Source organism: Pezoporus occidentalis, unplaced genomic scaffold (assembly GCF_034315485.1).
Source record: "Pezoporus occidentalis ecotype Australia unplaced genomic scaffold, CSIRO_AGI_Poc_V1 ctg72, whole genome shotgun sequence".
Lineage (NCBI taxonomy): Eukaryota > Metazoa > Chordata > Aves > Psittaciformes > Psittacidae > Pezoporus > Pezoporus occidentalis.
Window position 1 is genome coordinate 3,559,886 of NW_026916072.1, and position 15,661 is coordinate 3,575,546.

The 15,661-nt window shown below is 62.2% G+C and overlaps 3 protein-coding genes across 4 annotated transcripts; 2 read left to right on the forward strand and 1 right to left on the reverse strand.

Moving 5' to 3' along the window:
- Positions 1 to 1,079: 1,079 nt before the first annotated feature.
- On the reverse strand, positions 1,080 to 3,689 carry CIB1 (calcium and integrin binding 1). The gene is made up of 7 exons (XM_062642738.1): positions 3,580 to 3,689; positions 3,461 to 3,495; positions 2,917 to 3,019; positions 2,460 to 2,613; positions 2,104 to 2,222; positions 1,932 to 2,020; positions 1,080 to 1,696 (listed from the first exon to the last, which is right to left on the reverse strand). Exons 1-7 carry the CDS (start codon positions 3,628 to 3,630, stop codon positions 1,675 to 1,677), a joined length of 573 nt encoding a protein of 190 aa, XP_062498722.1. The 5' UTR covers positions 3,631 to 3,689; the 3' UTR covers positions 1,080 to 1,674.
- A 13-nt stretch (positions 3,690 to 3,702) lies between these two features.
- Positions 3,703 to 4,826, forward strand: GDPGP1 (GDP-D-glucose phosphorylase 1). The gene has a single exon (XM_062642727.1). The coding sequence runs from the start codon at positions 3,732 to 3,734 to the stop codon at positions 4,806 to 4,808; it is 1,077 nt and encodes a 358-aa protein (XP_062498711.1). The 5' UTR covers positions 3,703 to 3,731; the 3' UTR covers positions 4,809 to 4,826.
- Positions 4,827 to 5,418: 592 nt separating this feature from the next.
- Positions 5,419 to 13,302, forward strand: TTLL13 (tubulin tyrosine ligase like 13). Of its 2 annotated transcripts, none has more exons than XM_062642708.1 (11): positions 5,419 to 5,721; positions 5,755 to 6,867; positions 7,370 to 7,500; positions 8,721 to 8,877; positions 9,083 to 9,265; positions 10,181 to 10,266; positions 10,387 to 10,612; positions 11,018 to 11,207; positions 11,806 to 12,076; positions 12,503 to 12,686; positions 12,979 to 13,302. In XM_062642708.1, the coding sequence occupies exons 2-11, from the start codon at positions 6,847 to 6,849 to the stop codon at positions 13,288 to 13,290; spliced, it is 1,761 nt and encodes a 586-aa protein (XP_062498692.1). In that variant the 5' UTR covers positions 5,419 to 5,721; positions 5,755 to 6,846; the 3' UTR covers positions 13,291 to 13,302. The 2 variants fall into 2 exon arrangements, with proteins under 2 accessions (XP_062498692.1, XP_062498691.1); XM_062642707.1 differs by having other exon boundaries at positions 11,018 to 11,202; positions 11,888 to 12,076.
- The last annotated feature ends 2,359 nt before the right edge of the window (positions 13,303 to 15,661 follow it).

Consider the following 15,661-nt stretch of genomic DNA (forward strand, 5'->3'; position numbering starts at 1 on the left):
AGCGTGTGGAGGCAGGAACCCCCCCAGGGCCGGCACTGCCCGCTCCCGGCTGGACCAGCGCACCCGGCTTCCTGCCCAGCCTGTTCTGGGACATCAAAAAAGCCACCGGAGGCATTGGCTGGTGCGGTGCCAGCAGACACGGCCCCCAGGGCTGCAGATACCATCAGCACCGCGGGCACTGAGCTGGAAGGGCCAGGAACAAGGAGCCGGCGCGTGAGAAACGGCTGCGCCAGTGCCGTGAGCCAGCCGTGAGCTGCGGCACCGGTGGGACAGAGCCGGACGCAGACAGCAGCTCCAGACCTGCAGCTCTGATCCAGCTCTGGGGCAGCAGCACCAGAGGGACGTGGAGCTGTTGGAGCGAGGCCGGAGGAGGCCACGAGATGCTGCGAGGGCTGGAGCAGCTCTGCTCTGGAGCCAGGCTGAGAGAGCTGGGCTGGGGCAGCCTGGAGAAGAGAAGGCTCCTGAAGGGGAGACCTGAGAGCAGCTCCAGTGCCTTAAGGGGGTACAGGGAAGGCCAGAGAAGCTGTGGCTGCCCCATCCCTGGCAGTGCTCAAGGCCAGGTTGGACACAGGGGCTTGGAGCAAGCTGCTCCAGTGGAAGGGGTCCCTGCCCATGGCAGGGGTTGGGAGCTTTAAGGGTTCTTCAGACCAAACTCCTCTGTGGCTCTATGAATCTTTGCTCCCGGGAAAGACAGGAGCATGACAGTGAACCGCTGGAAGCGCAGGCAGGGCCGTTGCTGTGGCTGGCAGCAGGCCAGGCCAAGCTGATGGATGAACAGACACAAAGGGCCCGGCGCTGCCCGCAGCAAAGGTGGCTGCTCGCCTGCCCTGGATTTCCCTTTGTGCCTCCTGCCGCAGAGCCCAGCTCTTTGTGCTGCTGAGAACAAGCCCTGGGCCTGCGGAGGGAGGTGTCCTGCGGAAAGGGCTGTCACCAGGCAGGACGTGGGACCTGTCCCCTGGAGCTGGCGCGGGCAGAGGGGCCTGGCAGGAGGCTGTGTCCCCAGCACCCCACATGGCACCCGTCCCGCAGTGCTCCGGCGCAGCCCCCGCAGCCAGACAAAGGCAGCACAGAGCAGAGCCTGAAACCAGAGCCCTTTATTTGTGTCCTGCAGCACAGAGGGAGGAAGAGGCCGGGGCAGTGCGGCTGCTGAGCCAGAGGAGGGGCAGGGAAGGAAAGGGGAGCAGTGTGGTCAGTGCCAAGGGGTCGGGTGCCTTGTGCTCTGCTGCCAGGACAGCACATCCCCAGCGCCCCTTGGGTCACTGCTCAGAGCAGTGGTTATTGCTTGGAGAAACGACTCCGTGTGTGGGTTATTGCTTGAATGGCTCCATGTCCCTGGGCAGGGGCTTGGTGAGGGGAGGCAGCTCCCTGCTTGCTGCTGAAGGCACAAATTGGTACTGGGGGCAGAGAGGGGACCCCAGCCAGGAGCACCCCACCAGAGCTGCCCTTGGTTTGCGTAAGGAGTTAAAAAGCTACCCTGGGAGGGCAGAGGGGCTGCCGGGAAGGCAGCAGCTTCCAGAGCCACCTCTGAAAGGGAGCAGGAGGGTGTCCTGCCTAAGGCACTGTGCGGTGCTGCTGGTGAGCCAGGTGGGTGCTGCTGCTGGAAGAGGAAACATCAGAGAGCACGAGGAGCTGCAGGAGCAGGAGGAGCAGTTCTGCTGGAGAGCCACAGGGCGCTCACAGGATGATCTTGAAGGAGCTGCAAGAGACACGACAGGTTCTGCACCTCCTCCCTGGGGCACACGCAAGCGGTTTGTGAGCACCCAGTGCTGTGAGGCACAGCATTACCCTGCATGGGATGCGGCTCTGCTGTTATGGGAGACCTCTACAGGGTGGCCTTGTCCTGCAGCCACCGAGAGCTCTGCCCCAACGCCAGCACAGTGATGGGGGCAGGGGAATGCCCAGAACGAGCTGTGCTGCTGCAGCCACTGTACCTGGCGAAGTCCGGGGAGCGGGAGACGACGTGCTGGAACTCGGAGATGTTGATGGTGCCATCCTTGTCAATGTCAGACTCCTCCAGGATCTGAAAGGAGAGGGAAAGGCGAGCAGTGAGCTCTGTGCGGCTGGGACCATGCAGTGACTCATGCCCTGCCTCACAGTCCTCACGTTTTGGATGAGCTGCTCCATCTCTGCGCTGCTCAGCCGGGACTCCTCGCCCTGTCCTGTCAGACAGTTCACCAGCTTCTCCAGGTCCTTTCTGTCCAGAGTCCCATCGTCATCAAAGTCTTTAGGGAGAGGGAAGTTATGTTTTGTCACCGCCACAGCAACCCCAGAGAGCTGTGAGGAAAGGGCTGGGCAGCCCGAGGACACAAGAGGCTCCACACTGCACCTCTCTCCGTGCACAGCATCGCACCAAACCAGCAGCTCCAACAGGAGTTTCTAAAGCCCTCTGGGATTCATCCCTGCGGCCCCCAGCATGAAGTGTGTGGACCCCAGGACCCAGCATCCATCCCCAGCCTCACCAAAGATGCGGAAGGCGTAGTGGGATTTGATGTCTGAGGTCGCAGAGTCGCTGAAGGCGCTCAGCATATCGAGGAAGTCTTCAAAGGACATGCTGTCATCCCCGTCATCCGAGGTGGAGAACACATGGCAGATCCGGTGCTGGAAAGGGTTTGCCTGCAACACGGGAATGGCTCAGGGCAGGGCCGAGCTGGTTCCAGCGTGGCAGACACCGGTGCCAGCCCCAGTGTGCCTCCCCGGAGCAGCCCCGCGCCGCAGGGATCTGCAGGCTCCCCCATGGTGTGGCGGGATGAGGAAGCCGGGTGTTGGCACGGCAAGTGAACAGCTTCCCGGTGGCTGCTGGAGCAACACGTCCAGGGCAGCGCCCGGCACTGCGACGGGTAAACAGGGCCCTGCCCAAACCCGCCCAGCCCCAGGGCGCCGCAGCGCGTCCCGCTCGCTGCCTGCTCAGCACCGTACCCGCAGCTCCGGCAGCGTCAGGATGCGGCTCTTGGGAACGCGCGCGGAGCAGGCATTCTCCCTCTCCTCCTTTGGCAGCAGTTCACTGAACCTCTTGTAGGCACTTGAAGAGGCAAGAACAAGAGCGGCTCTGTGGCTGTAGGCAGCCCTCTGGGCACGGGCAGCGCGGGCAGCGGTTCCCAGCGCTGCACAGCGGCTGAGAGCCCGTTTCCCACAGCCCCTGCCAGCGGTGCAGAGCGGGATGTGCTGGAGCCGGCCAGGGTGATCCTGCAGCAGCCACGGCTCCAGCCGGGCTCCTGGCACCGCAGCGGCCGGCCCTCGTGCCTGCCCACCCGGGACTTCAGGAGGGAAGAGCGAACTCCGCCAGGCCCCGGCCAGCGCCCCCGCTCTGCGGGGTGGCACCAGCCAGACCTTTGCCCCACGAAGCCGGGCTGGGGAGGGAAGGCCCAGCCGGGGCCCGGCTCCCGCGGGGCGTCGAGCGGCCGCTCGTCGGGAGGGCACCCCAGGGCAGACACAAGCCCCCCGGTCCCGCTCAGTTACTCACAGCAGGATCTCCTGCTTGCTCAGGAACGTCAGCTCCTGCGGGGAGAGCGGGGGTCAGCGCTGGGCCGGGGGGGCTCGGCCCCGGGGCTCCGTCCGCCCGGGCAGAGCCGGTGCCCGTACCTGGTACTCGCCCAGCGCCTCCCGCGGCAGCAGGCTGGCGGAGCCCCCCATGGCGGCCCCGGCCGCTTCCGCCGCGCACGCCAGGCTGCCGCTCCCACGGCATCAACCCCGCCCCAATGCACCCCAAAGCCCCGCCCCGCGCACCGGCCGCGATGGCGGCGGAGGGCGAGGAGTCGGGCTCCGGGGAACCGGAGCTCGAGGAGTTCGTGTACGGGGAGGAGGACTTCGTGCAGCAGGCAGCCGGGTGGGAGCCCGAGCCCGAGCCCGACTCCGCGCTGTCCCGCTTCGACCGGGCACTGCTGGACAGCTGGACCGACAGGATGGAGCGCGGCTTCTTCCGGTACCGGCTGGGGCCGCTGCCCACCCGTGTCCTGCCCGGCCCCATGCGCCTCGTGGCCCAGCTCAACGTCCAGCGGAGCACGGAGCGCCGCCCGCCGCAGCTGGTGCACAGCCTCCGGCAGCCCTTCGACCCCTGCGCCTTCAACTTCACGCGGCTGCGGCGCGCCGAGGTGCTGCTCCGGCTGCGCGGGGCCGGCGCGGCCGCCCCCGACCCGCTGCTGGTGGCCATCAACGCCAGCCCGCTGGAGCGCGGCCACGTCCTGCTGCTGCCGGACCCGGCGCGGCGGCTGCCGCAGGCGCTCACGGCGCCCGCGCTGCGCGGGGCTCTGGAGGCCGCGTTCCTCAGCGCGCACCCGGGGTTCCGCGTGGGCTTCAACGGCCTCGGCGGCCGCGCCTCCGTGAACCACCTGCACCTCCACGGCTTCTACCTGCCCCGGCCGCTGCTGGTGGAGGCGGCGCCGGCCCAGCCGCTCTGCCGCGGCCTCAGCATCCTGCGCGCCGTCCCCGCGCCCGCCTTCCTCTGGTACGCGGCGGGCCCCGCGGCGCTGCCGGCGCTGTGCCAGGACGTGTGCCGGGCCGCGGAGCACCTGCTGGGCGCGGGCCTGGCCTACAACGTCTTCGCGACGCGGGGCGAGGCGCCGGAGGGCGGCGGGGCCGGGCGCGGGCTGCGGGTGCTGCTGTGGGCGCGGCGGCCCAGCTTCGGGAGCGCGGCGGGCGCGGGCCTGGAGGTGGCGCTGTGCGAGCTGGCGGGGTTCCTGCCGCTGCCGGCCGCGCCGCTCTTCCAGCGCATCACCGAGCGGGAGGCGCTGGGCGCCATCCGCGAGCACCTGCTCCCGGAGCCCGAGCTGCTGCGCCTCGGCGGGGACCTGGCGCGGCTCCTGCAGCGCTGAACCGGCACCGGCGGAGGACTGCGCGCAACGGCCGCGGGGGCGCTCTCCATGGTCCAGGGGGGGGGAGCCGCCCGGTGGGAGCGGCGCTATCGCCATGGCAACGGGGCGGCCGCCGGCAGAGGGCGCGATGGAGACCGGCGGCGGGGGGCAGAGCGCGGCCGCCGGCAGCCCCGGCCCCGAGCAGCGGAGGAGGCGGAGGAAGCGCAGGCGAGTGCGGGCCCGCTCCTTGCGCCCGCTCCTTGTCCTTGGGCCCGCTCCTTGGGCCCCCTCCTTGTCCTTGGGCCCGCTCCTTGCGCCCGCTCCTTGGGCCCCCTCCTTGTCCTTGGGCCCGCTCCTTGGGCCCGGCTGTGTCCGCCGTTACCGCGGGGCGGTTCTGCCCCGGACCCCCGCCCTCCCGAGCGCACCCCCCGGGGCCGCCTTCCGAACCGCAATAAACGCTCTTCCCCTGAAGCTGTCCCGGTAATCCCGACCCTCCCGCGCCCAGGGCTGCCCCGTGGTTGGGGCCCTCCTTGCCGCGCTGGCTCCGGGTCACGTTTCCCGTTATCCCGGGCTGTGTGTGTGTGATGTGTGAACGTCCCTCCCGCTGTGCCCGGGACGGGGCCGCGGGTCCTCACTGAGCTCTTTGTGGTCTCTCGATTGCAGTGCTCCATCCATCAACCTGACCACCTGCAGGTACGAGAGCGGTAAGTCCGAGGCGCCGCAGGATGTCCCGTGGGTGCCACCGACAGCGAGGGAGAAGGGCTGGTGCCGAGTCCCCTCCCCGTGCTCGCTTTGGTTTTTACATCCATCGGTTGCAAGTGGCCTGGACCCGTGTGAGGTGTGGGGTGTTGCGCCCCCTGCACCGAGGTGCCCTGCTTTGGCATTAAATCTGATAGAATTGGGGGCAAGGAGCTGTGGAATCACAGAATCCCAGGTTGAAGGGACCTCGAGGTCCTCTCCTTTCCAGGCTGGACCAGGCACAGCATGACCTAGACTGGATGTCCCAGCACCCTGTCCCGACAAACCTTAACTGTCCAATGCTGGGCAGCCACCACTTCCCTCGGGACATAAGTCCAGTGACAAGGGTTTAGTTAGGAGCAGTTGCAATGCAAGACTAGCACCTGCGCACCTGTTAAACATAAAGGCAGTGATGACAGAACATGCAGGATTGGTTCCTGGAGCTTTTCCCTGTGCTGTCTGCTTCCAGTGATGTTCCAAGGAGCTGGTCCCCTCCTGCCCTGCTCCTCTTCATTGCCACAAGCACTCTCTTAACATCCATCAAATGCCAGGAGCCTGTTATTAGCCAGTTTGCTAATGGCTGTTCTCGCTATGTGACCACGCTGTTGAAGGTCACAGCATGAGGAACATGGGGTTTAGGCAGCGGGATGGGCGCTGCACGTTTCACCCAGGGCCGTGCTGGGGCAGTTTGGTGGTGGGAGGCAGATGGGACCCACGGCAGGAGGTGGTTGGCAAGGAGCAGAACCATTTCACAACTGTTCCTGGCATGCAGTGACCTTCATCAACTCCCCAGCCCTGCGAGAGGCCCGGTTCAGAACTGGTGCTGACACAGACCTGCTGCAGGGCTTGTGCGTTCCGCTGCTGGGTTGCTTTTGATTTCAAAGAGCAGACTCGTACCTTCAGGAGGCTCGCGTCTGCCTGCGTGGTGTCAGGCCCAGGGCGTATTCAAGCCTGCTTCTAGTTCAGGAGGGACCCTGAGCATGTGGGCTTAGAGGGCTGATGGCTCCCAGCACAGCCGCAGCCAGGGGCTGAGGTGGGTTTAGGCAGGTAACACTTGTGTTCAGGCCACCTGCCGCTGGTCCCACTGGTGCCCTGCATCTCAGAGGGGAGCTGCAGCTGCAGAGCTTGGTTCCATGCTCCAGCCCTGGTTCCCGTGGGGATTTAACAGACCCTGGTACTTAGGTGCCCTGCTTGGCCCTTGTCACCTGCTTGCTTTGGCACAGTGCGGCGGGCAGCGCAGTGCTGCGGGCTGAGAGAGGTGGGAGAGGACGAGGAGTGGACGGTGTATTGGACAGACAACTCGGTCTCCTTGGAGCGTGTCATGGAAATGAAGCGCTTTCAGGTAACTGCCCCCGTGGAACGGCAGGAATTGCCCAGGAACCAGGGTGAGATGGGGCTCTTAACAGAACAGTGCCCACAACAGTACCTGGGCCCCCTTCTCCACAGCAGTTCTGGAGGTTCACAAGCCTTTACTGCGCTTGTGCCTCTGGTATACGGTGCCATCAGCAGCGCTCTCAGTTAGTGGTGTGAACTGGAAAGCTGCCAGCCCCTTTAATGTAGCATGAAATAAATGGTTATGATGACAAATGGCTCCTTCCTGAAGCTGTGATGTTCGAGGGCGGGAGAGCTTCAGGGCTGAGATGGAGGGAGCAGATAAATCACGCTGGTGAAGCTCAGATTAAGCAGCTGCCGTGTAACCTTCTCCCTCAGCAGCGGGTCAAGGCACCCGCAGGCCCGGCTCCTTGTGCTGCCGTTGCTTCCTCCACACAGCGGCTTTCCTCAGCCTCCAGGAGGGTCCCTGCTCTTCCTGTGCTGATCCTGGGTTTTGTCTGCGCCTCTTCCAGAAAATCAACCACTTCCCAGGCATGATCGAGATCTGCCGCAAGGACTTGCTGGCTCGGAACCTCAACCGCATGCTCAAGCTCTTCCCTAAGGAGTACAAGATATTCCCCCGCACTTGGTGCCTGCCAGCAGAGTGAGTGATGCACCATAGTGCAGCTGAGAGCAGGGGCATGGAACTGGGAGGTGGGAACCTCCCTCTTTACTGTGCAGCAGGGGCTGGGATGGGGGCTCACCGAGCTCTCACCTCTTGGTCCAGGCATTCATGATCTTCCCTGGCACTCAAGGGGATGTGGAGGCACGTTTCTCGTTTGGCACCTCTTTAATTCCTATTGGAATTAGCCCAGGAAGGGCACAGGACAGGGCATGAGGCGCTTCCACCCCTCTGGCAGCGATGACCATCTTCACAGCCCCTGCAGCCCCACCACCCACTGCAGTAGTGGGGATAGGGGAGAGGGCTGATGCTGATACCGAATCACTGGGCTTTGGGGCAGAGGCTGGGCTTCTCTGGCCATGTAGAGGCAAGCAATGACAGAGCTGTAGCTGAAAGAGACCAGAGAGCACTCCAGTTCTGGTGGCTGTGAGGAGACGAGGCTCCCGTTCTTAGGTTTCATTCCGACCATTCCTCGAGGCGGGGCTCCCAGCACCTCTCTGCAGCTGAACTCTCCTCATGGGGAGAGTAATTTCGGTACTGGCCCTAAAGCACCTTTGTTGAAATATCAGCTTTGGAGAGCAGTGTTTGGCTGCGCTGTGCTAGTGGTGTGTGGTGCGCAGGAAGGCTCTTGCTGTGTCCTCTCAGTCTGCCCATGTCTGGAGAAGACAAACCGAGTTCTCTCGTCTTTCCAGGCTGCGTTTCCTGGCCTCGGACTGCTCTCTGCACTGTCTGGGGGTTTGCCCTGTTCATCTCTCTCTTTCCCCAGTCGTGGTGCCCACCAGAGAGATGGTGCTTCTCCACCTACAGCAGAAGAGCCAATTCACCTATGGGCTCGACCCCTCAAAGCCCCGTGCTCCCGCTGGAGCTGCTTTGAAGATGAGCCACATAACGAGGGTGCGCCCAGCTCTGGTTAGGGCATTATGGCCCCCTCTGTGCCAGCGGAGCTAAAATCTTCCTGGCTCCTGCTTGCGCAGAGGCCACCGCTTCCTCCGAGCCTCCCAGCAGAGGGGGAGATGCGCACAAGTAACCCGTGTCAGGTCACGTAGGGAGCGACTCCTGCGGGCCAGGTATGGGTGCGCTATGCCTCTGCTGCCGGAGCTGGCCCTGTACCAGCCCACAGCACCGCAGTTTGAGCACCCAGCTGTACCAGGGTCCAGAGGCTGGGGGCCGCGGGCTGTCACAGCCACCCCTTCCTTGCACAGCTACGGAGACTTCCGGGCCTACGGAGGCACGAGGAGAAAGCGAGCGTTCATCTGCAAGCCAGACAGCGGCTGCCAAGGGAAGGGGATCTTCGTCACCCATAACCCCGAGGACATCCAGCACGGGGAGCACATGATCTGTCAGCAGTACATCTCCAAGGTAACGGCACCGTCTCGGAATGCAGCCTCCCAAGCTCTTCCCGCATCCCACATCCTCCCTGTGTCCCCTGCCCTCCCTTATCCCTGTTTCTGCCCGAGCAGAGGCACAGGGAAAGCTGGCACTGGCCCTCCTCCTGCTGCCGAGGAGCAGCCAGCTTGGCAGCACTGCTTCACCCACGCCTGCTCCTGCTCCTTTCCCCTCGCAGCCTTTCCTCATTGATGGCTTTAAATTTGACATGCGCCTCTACGTGCTGGTCACGTCCTGTGACCCGCTGCGGGTCTTTGTCTACAAGGAGGGGCTGGTCCGGTTTGCCACCGTGAAGTACATCGATCCCAGCAGCGGGAAACCGGTAAAAAAGGGAGGTTTCCAAGGAACTCACACAGCGTCTGTAAGTGCTGGTACCCACTGTGTCCTAGGGGCATTGTGGAACGGGGGGGGCGTTCCATGGGATCCAGCTTTCTTCTTCGCTGTTCTCCCCACCCTGTACCTCCTCCTCCTCCTCACAGGAGGTACTTCAGGTGACTGAAGCAGATCTGCTCCAGGCCCCATGTCTGGGCTGTTTCCTGGCATTATCACAGAATCAAGGAGTTGTTTTGCTTGGAAGGAACCTTGGAAGGTCTCAAGTCCAAACCTCCTGCTCAAAACTGGGTCAACAATCAATCCACCTCTGGTTTCTTGGGGGTTCACCCCACCAGGGGTTGGAAACCCACAAGGACAAAAGGTCCCATGGAGTCTGGGCAACACTCCTACTGCCTCTTGCCTTTATGGGCATCCTCGAGCCTGCACCATTCCCCATCTGCCTGGGCTCTGGGTGCAAAACAGGGGCCTGGGGATTATCTGGAACAGCCTAGGAGAGAGCGGAGGGGAACTGGCACAGCAAGGTGCAGGCTGCGGCCATGCCCGCCTCCACGCAGGGGTGTGTAACCTATAAAATCCCACCAGGAGGTGGCCTGTGGTGTTGGATTGCTGTGCGTGGTCACAGGCTGCCTGTCCACTTGCCCCAGAGCTGCACATGCCCACGCTCCCTCGCCCTGGTACCTGCACATCTTGGCAGCCTTTTGCTCTGGGGCAACAAAGAACCTGCAGGGATGTGCTGCAGCTTCTGCCCCAAGAGTCCCTGGTCACCAGTGGGGCCGTGGCTGCGATGGCACCTGTGGGGCTGAGGGGGCAGAGCTCTCTTGGCTCTGACTCCTGCCAGGGAGGGCATCACCACACGGAGCGGAGCTGGTGAAGTGGGGCTCGGTGAGTGCCTCCGGGCTGTTGCTACTGATGTGCTGTGGTTCTCTCGCGGTTCCTCTCCCAGGATGATATCTGCATGCACTTGACCAATTATGCTATCAACAAGCGTAACGAGAACTTCGTCCAGCATGACACCATGGGCAGTAAGAGGTATTGGCCTCCTGCCACATCCTGCAGGAAAGCTGCATCTGGGTCACTGCTTTACCTCCGTCTGCCTTGGGGCAAACGTGGTACCACAGGTCAGCTCTTACCATCTCCTGTCCTCCACAGGAAACTGTCCACCCTGAAAGCCTGGATGACGGAAAACAGCTACAACACAACAAAGCTCTGGGAAGACGTTGAAGATATTATTATAAAGACTCTTATTTCAGCTCACCCTGTTTTGAAGCACAATTACCAAAGCTGCTTCCCAAAGCACACCTCTGGCTCTGCCTGCTTTGAGATACTGGGGTTTGATATTTTGCTGGACAGAAAGTTGAAGCCGTGGCTGCTGGAGGTGAGCAGGAGCCTCTGCTGAGGGAGCTGGGCTGGGGCGGGGGGGGATGAATGGGATTAGTCTGATTAAAAAGGGCCACCTCATTCACAAAACCAAACAGGCTACGAAGGCCAGTAGCCAAGAAACTGCTGTGAGCTAAGTGGAATCTAAGAGCCCATTCCCTGGATACCCTCTCTCACAGCAGGGAGTTTCCTGGACTTCGGGACTCCTTGACCTGTAGCAGCATCCTGAATTTACACCCATGTAGCACCCCGAATGTAGTCCCATGGGGGGTGGGATCTGAACAGCCGGCAGTGCAGATGGCAGCTCTGTCAGTGTCACACGGAAGAACACCCATGGGAAGCGTGTGGGGAGGCTGGTTGGAGCCAGGAGCTGCCAGGTGAGATGAGCTGCTTGCTTTGGCAGGTGAACCATTCCCCCAGCTTCAGCACGGACTCTCGCCTGGACCGAGAGGTGAAGGATGCTCTTCTCTGTGACACCATCAACTTGATAAATGTGAATGCCTGTAACAAAAGGAAGGTGTTGGAGGAAGACAAGCAGCGGGTAAAGGAACGGCTCCTCCAGTCTCATCAGACTTCCCGTGCATCCAGGTATTGCTCTTCCCCATGGTGCTGCAGGGCCCTGGTGAGAAAAGATGGGCCATGGCAGAGCAGGATGAAACTAAGGCTGGCTGCCTCCAAGTTAAAGCTCCCAAAGCCCATGGCACTGTATAGACTCTCAGATCTCCCAAGCCCTCTGCACCCAGCAAAGAAGAGCCAGGGCTTCTCTCCAGGTGCTAGATCAGAGACACCGAGTGCTCTGGGCACTGTACAGGGTCATCCCCAGTGCTTGGCCCATCTTTCAGTGCCAATGGGCAGTGCTGGTATCCCCTGTGATGCTCGCAGCACAGATCACATCACTGCCTGAGGGACCAAGAGCACAGGGGGGCATGGGGCCCTTCCCCAGGCAGGGCTCCTTCCCCAGGGCCGAGGGTTTCCCCCCTGTTCTCTGTCTGTGTGCCCTTTCACGAGGCTGTGGTACAGGAACCCACTGCCCGGGCTCCTCCTGCCATGCAGAGCTCTTGTCACTGGGTTGGTGGGTGAAGAGACTGAGGGGCAGGGGGGAAGCCTGGGCAGCAGGGGAGAGGGCAGGAAGCGCTCCCTGGGCAGAGGATGGCAGGGAGCGGGCTCTGCTGGTCCCCTGCACCTGAAAAGGGCTCCCAAGCGGGCGAAGATGCTCGCGCGGGCCCGGGCCCGCAGGCAGTGAGTGCCCGGGCGGTGCCGTGTCCCTTGGCAGGCGTGAGGAGCTGCAGAGCAGCCAGGAGGCCTGGCTGTGCCAGGCGCAGCTGTACGAGGACGCGCACCTCGGCGGGTACCGGCGCATCTACCCGGCCCACGGCACCGAGCGCTACGAGCGCTTCTTCAAGCACAGCGGCTCCCTCTTCCGGGAAACAGCCGCATCCAAAGCACGGGAGGAGTGTGCCAGGTACGCCCTCACGGCTCGCACAGAGCCCGCCTGCTCCCCTTCCCATCCTAGGAGCAGCTCTGCTGCTTCACAGATGTGAGCGCGCTGGTGAGAGCTGGAGGCGAGGACCCTGCGTGGGCTGTGTCACCGCAGCAGAGACTTCCCTTGAGAGGCAAATGCAGTATTCCGTTGACTTCTGGGCTCTGGAGGCACCGTGTCGTGAGGGTCCTTCACCTTTCCGGGGGGCACAACCCAGTTCAAGGGCATTTCCTACAGAAGTGAGCATCTCCCGGCCCATTTCTTGGCACCTATGACAGCCTGTCCACTACAGAACTCCTGACTGCAGGAAAATGTCCCGGATTGAAGGCTTCATAAGAACCTCTTGCTGTTGTGGCTCTTACTGAACCACTGAGATTACTGACTCTGACTCTGACTCTTCTCTGGCAGGCAGCAACTGGAGGAAATTCGCCTGAAAAAGGAGAAGTTTGAAGCTGCCATCATGAAGAAGAAAGCGGAGAGGAAGGAAGAGCTGCACGGAGAGTCAGGAGGGGACAAACCCCGGACCAGCACTACCAGCACAGCTCCTTCAGCCCGCCTCACCTCCAGAAGCAGCAGGATATGGGATAGGAAGGTACCTTCCTCTTGTGGTGGTCTGTGGGGCTCCCAAAGGCAGTGATGTGGCACTGGGAACAGTGTGGGTCCGTGGGTGTCTCCCATGGAGCAGAAGCACAAGGTCCTCTTCACGCAGCACCAAGAGGTGACAGCTTGTGCTGGGAGGCAGCTGCTGCAGTGGCTCCCACTGGGATTTTCATCCCACCTCGCCCCAAGTCTGTAGCTCTCCTTAGGGCTCAGAGCACCTCATGCCTTTGTCTCTGCTGCGCATCGCTTTGTCTTTGCTGTAACTCAGTTCTTCCCCTCCCAAGGCACAGCACACGCAGGTCGACTCCACGCAACCCCAGGATATTGTGGCAAATGAGGAGAAGAAAAGAATAAATGCTCTGCTGCAGCGTGAGAACCTTATCCGAAGCCTGGGCATCATAGACCAGCTCTCCCGCCTGCAACCTGCACCCCAGCCACCAGCTGACATGCAGAGGTCCCTCCCTGCTGACTGCAAGAGCCAGGTAACTGAAGAGCACCCAGACCCCTCCTGCGTGGCCAGCGCAGGAGACAGCCATTCCCAGGAGGATGGCGAGGATGGATCGCAGGCATTGAGCATCCCTGGCTCAGTCAGATGAGATCCAACACAGTGTATGGGTACACAGGGTTTTGTGCAGTTACTGACTTTGTCCCTTTCCAAATGGGTATGCTAGGGGTGTTCCCCTCACTGCTGAGAGTTCCTGGGTGCTCCTTCCCAGAAAATTCTGATGTTCCAATGAACAGACCACAACAATACTGCCTTTTGGACACTGCTGTGCCCAGCACACAGCTAAGTGTGAGGGATGTGGAGCTGCTGGAGCGAATCCAGAGGAGGCCGCATTGCTGCTGCGAGGGCTGGAGCAGCTCTGCTCTGGAGCCAGGCTGAGAGAGCTGGGCTGGGGCAGCCTGGAGAAGGTTCCTGAAGGGGAGACCTGAGAGCAGCTCCAGTGCCTGAAGGGGCTGCAGGGAACCTGGAGAGGGGCTTGGGACAAGGGATGTAGGGACAGGCCAAGGGGAATGGCTTTAACCTGCCAGAGGGGAGACCGAGTTGAGCTCTTAGGCAGAAGCTCTTCCCTGTGAGGGTGCTGAGGCGCTGGCACAGGGTGCCCAGAGAAGCTGTGGCTGCCCCATCCCTGGCAGTGCTCAAGGCCAGGTTGGACACAGGGGCTTGGAGCAAGCTGCTCCAGTGGAAGGGGTCCCTGCCCGTGACAGGGGTTGGAACTGGATGAGCTTTAAGGTTCCTCCCAACTCAAACCAGGCTGGGATTCTAAAGGAGATCTGCACAGCTGTCTCATAGTGAGTCTTGGCTATCACACCATTCCCAAACCAGGCTGCCAGTCTGAAACCTGAGCAGGAGAAAGCCCCAAACCCACAGGTTGTCTGTGGGCTCCATCAGGCTCCAGGGGCTGTTCTGGGCACTGATTGTGAGTGTCACCTGCTGAGTTGGGAAGGCCTGGTTCTGGACCTGCAACTAATGGAAAACCTTGCACAGTCCATTACCCCTTCCAGCAGTGCCATCTGCTTCCAGCAAGGCCACCCCCTCCTCCTGGCTGGAAGGGTGGCTCTCGGGAGCACCAGAGCTGCAGGAATTACTCAGAACCTAGAAGTCTTCCAGTTTCTTCCAGGAGATTGGGAATAATTCATTTACTTTACAAAAGAAGCCTAAAATGGGATTTGATCTGTACAAACTGGGGCAGCTGCATTTCCTACACCAGATGGAGCAGAACGGAACCTGAAACCCAGACGCTGCTGGGTATTTTTTTGCAGAGAAGGGTTATCTGGGGGTGGGCCAGATCCTTCATCCCGACTCTTCCCAGCCTGCTCCTGCTCCAGCTCGGCCCAGTCAAGGGCCGGGAGCCTCGGCGCTGCTGCAGGTAGGATTTGAGTCTGGGATGGTGACGGTGACGGTGACGTGCCTGGAGCAGCACCCGGAGCACTGCTTTGGTGAGTGCCTGTGGGTGACCAGAGCAGACGTTTCCTTCCCGTCTCTCCGGAGTAAGGGTGGCTGCTTTCCTTCCTTCCAGCCGCAGTGCCACCGGGATGCACCCGGGGGCTTCACGACGCCCGTCCCCTTCTCTCTCCTGAGACACCCACTCCGGCCTTTGGGACAGCAGCACATGTACAACCCCAGGGCTGAGGTGCAGCTGCCGCCCAGCCTGGGCTCGGGCTCTGCACCCGTGCTCTTGATTCAAGGCAAGAGGATCCCCTACACGGCACGGCAGAGCCTCCGGTCACCAAACAGGGGCTGGCTGCAGGGCTGGGCAGCATCGGCGGCAGCCATCACCCGGCCCGGCACCGAGCCCGAGGGGCAGCAGGAGCGAGGCCAGCAGCTCCCTGCTGCTGGAAGCAAGGCTGAAGGCTGTGAGTACACATTACCTTCCTCCAGCTCTGCGTGTCTGCACCGCGGAGGCTCCAGAGAGTGCGCTGGAGCCAAGGGCAGGTGCTGTGGATGCTCCTCTGCTTGCCAGGGTGGGCTCAGACCCTGCAAGGGGACACTAAACTCTTCTCTGGGAACTGGTGACCACCCGAGTCCCTGCCTGCAGCTGGCACCATCCCACTTAGAGGGGCAGGGAAGCAAGTGGTGGTTTCTCAGGACCAGCAGTTTATGTGTTGGGATGGGGGAGCATGAGAAGATCCCACCTTCCCCCAGCCCTGCACAGCTCTGCCCAGCGGCTGGGCTGCTCTGCACCAGGGCCAAGCACCATGAGGCGTGCAGGGGGCTGCTGACCCCCAGAGCCACCTGCCTGCACCCCAGCTCTGCCTGTGCTCTTCCAGGTGAAGCTGGCCGGCTGTCCCTCAGCGCTGGCGGCTGGCACCCGGGTTCGCCGGCCAGCACCGGCCGGGACACACGCAACGGCACCCTCGGCCGTGCTGCCACCCCGGAGCTGCCCATCTCCCCAGCCTCGCCCCGCGCCGGACCCTCGCCCGTTCGCAGAGTGAGACGCACAGGTAACGGGGCAGAGTGGACCC

What these genes read in the sequence shown, in the direction of transcription:
- TTLL13 (XM_062642708.1), top strand. Translation starts at nt 6,847, where the DNA reads ATGGAAATGAAGCGCTTTCAG. An exon ending in ACTTGGTGCCTGCCAGCAGA is followed by an intron (nt 7,501 to 8,720) that starts GTGAGTGATGCA and finishes TTCCTTGCACAG; the next exon opens with CTACGGAGACTTCCGGGCCT. An exon ending in GACACCATGGGCAGTAAGAG is followed by an intron (nt 10,267 to 10,386) that starts GTATTGGCCTCC and finishes TGTCCTCCACAG; the next exon opens with GAAACTGTCCACCCTGAAAG.
- CIB1 (XM_062642738.1), bottom strand. Translation starts at nt 3,630, where the DNA reads ATGGGGGGCTCCGCCAGCCTGCTGCCGCGGGAGGCGCTGGGCGAGTAC. An exon ending in TGACGCTGCCGGAGCTGCGG is followed by an intron (nt 2,614 to 2,916) that starts GTACGGTGCTGA and finishes CCCGTGTTGCAG; the next exon opens with GCAAACCCTTTCCAGCACCG. An exon ending in CGCTCCCCGGACTTCGCCAG is followed by an intron (nt 1,697 to 1,931) that starts GTACAGTGGCTG and finishes TGTCTCTTGCAG; the next exon opens with CTCCTTCAAGATCATCCTGT.
- GDPGP1 (XM_062642727.1), top strand. Translation starts at nt 3,732, where the DNA reads ATGGCGGCGGAGGGCGAGGAGTCGGGCTCCGGGGAACCGGAGCTCGAG.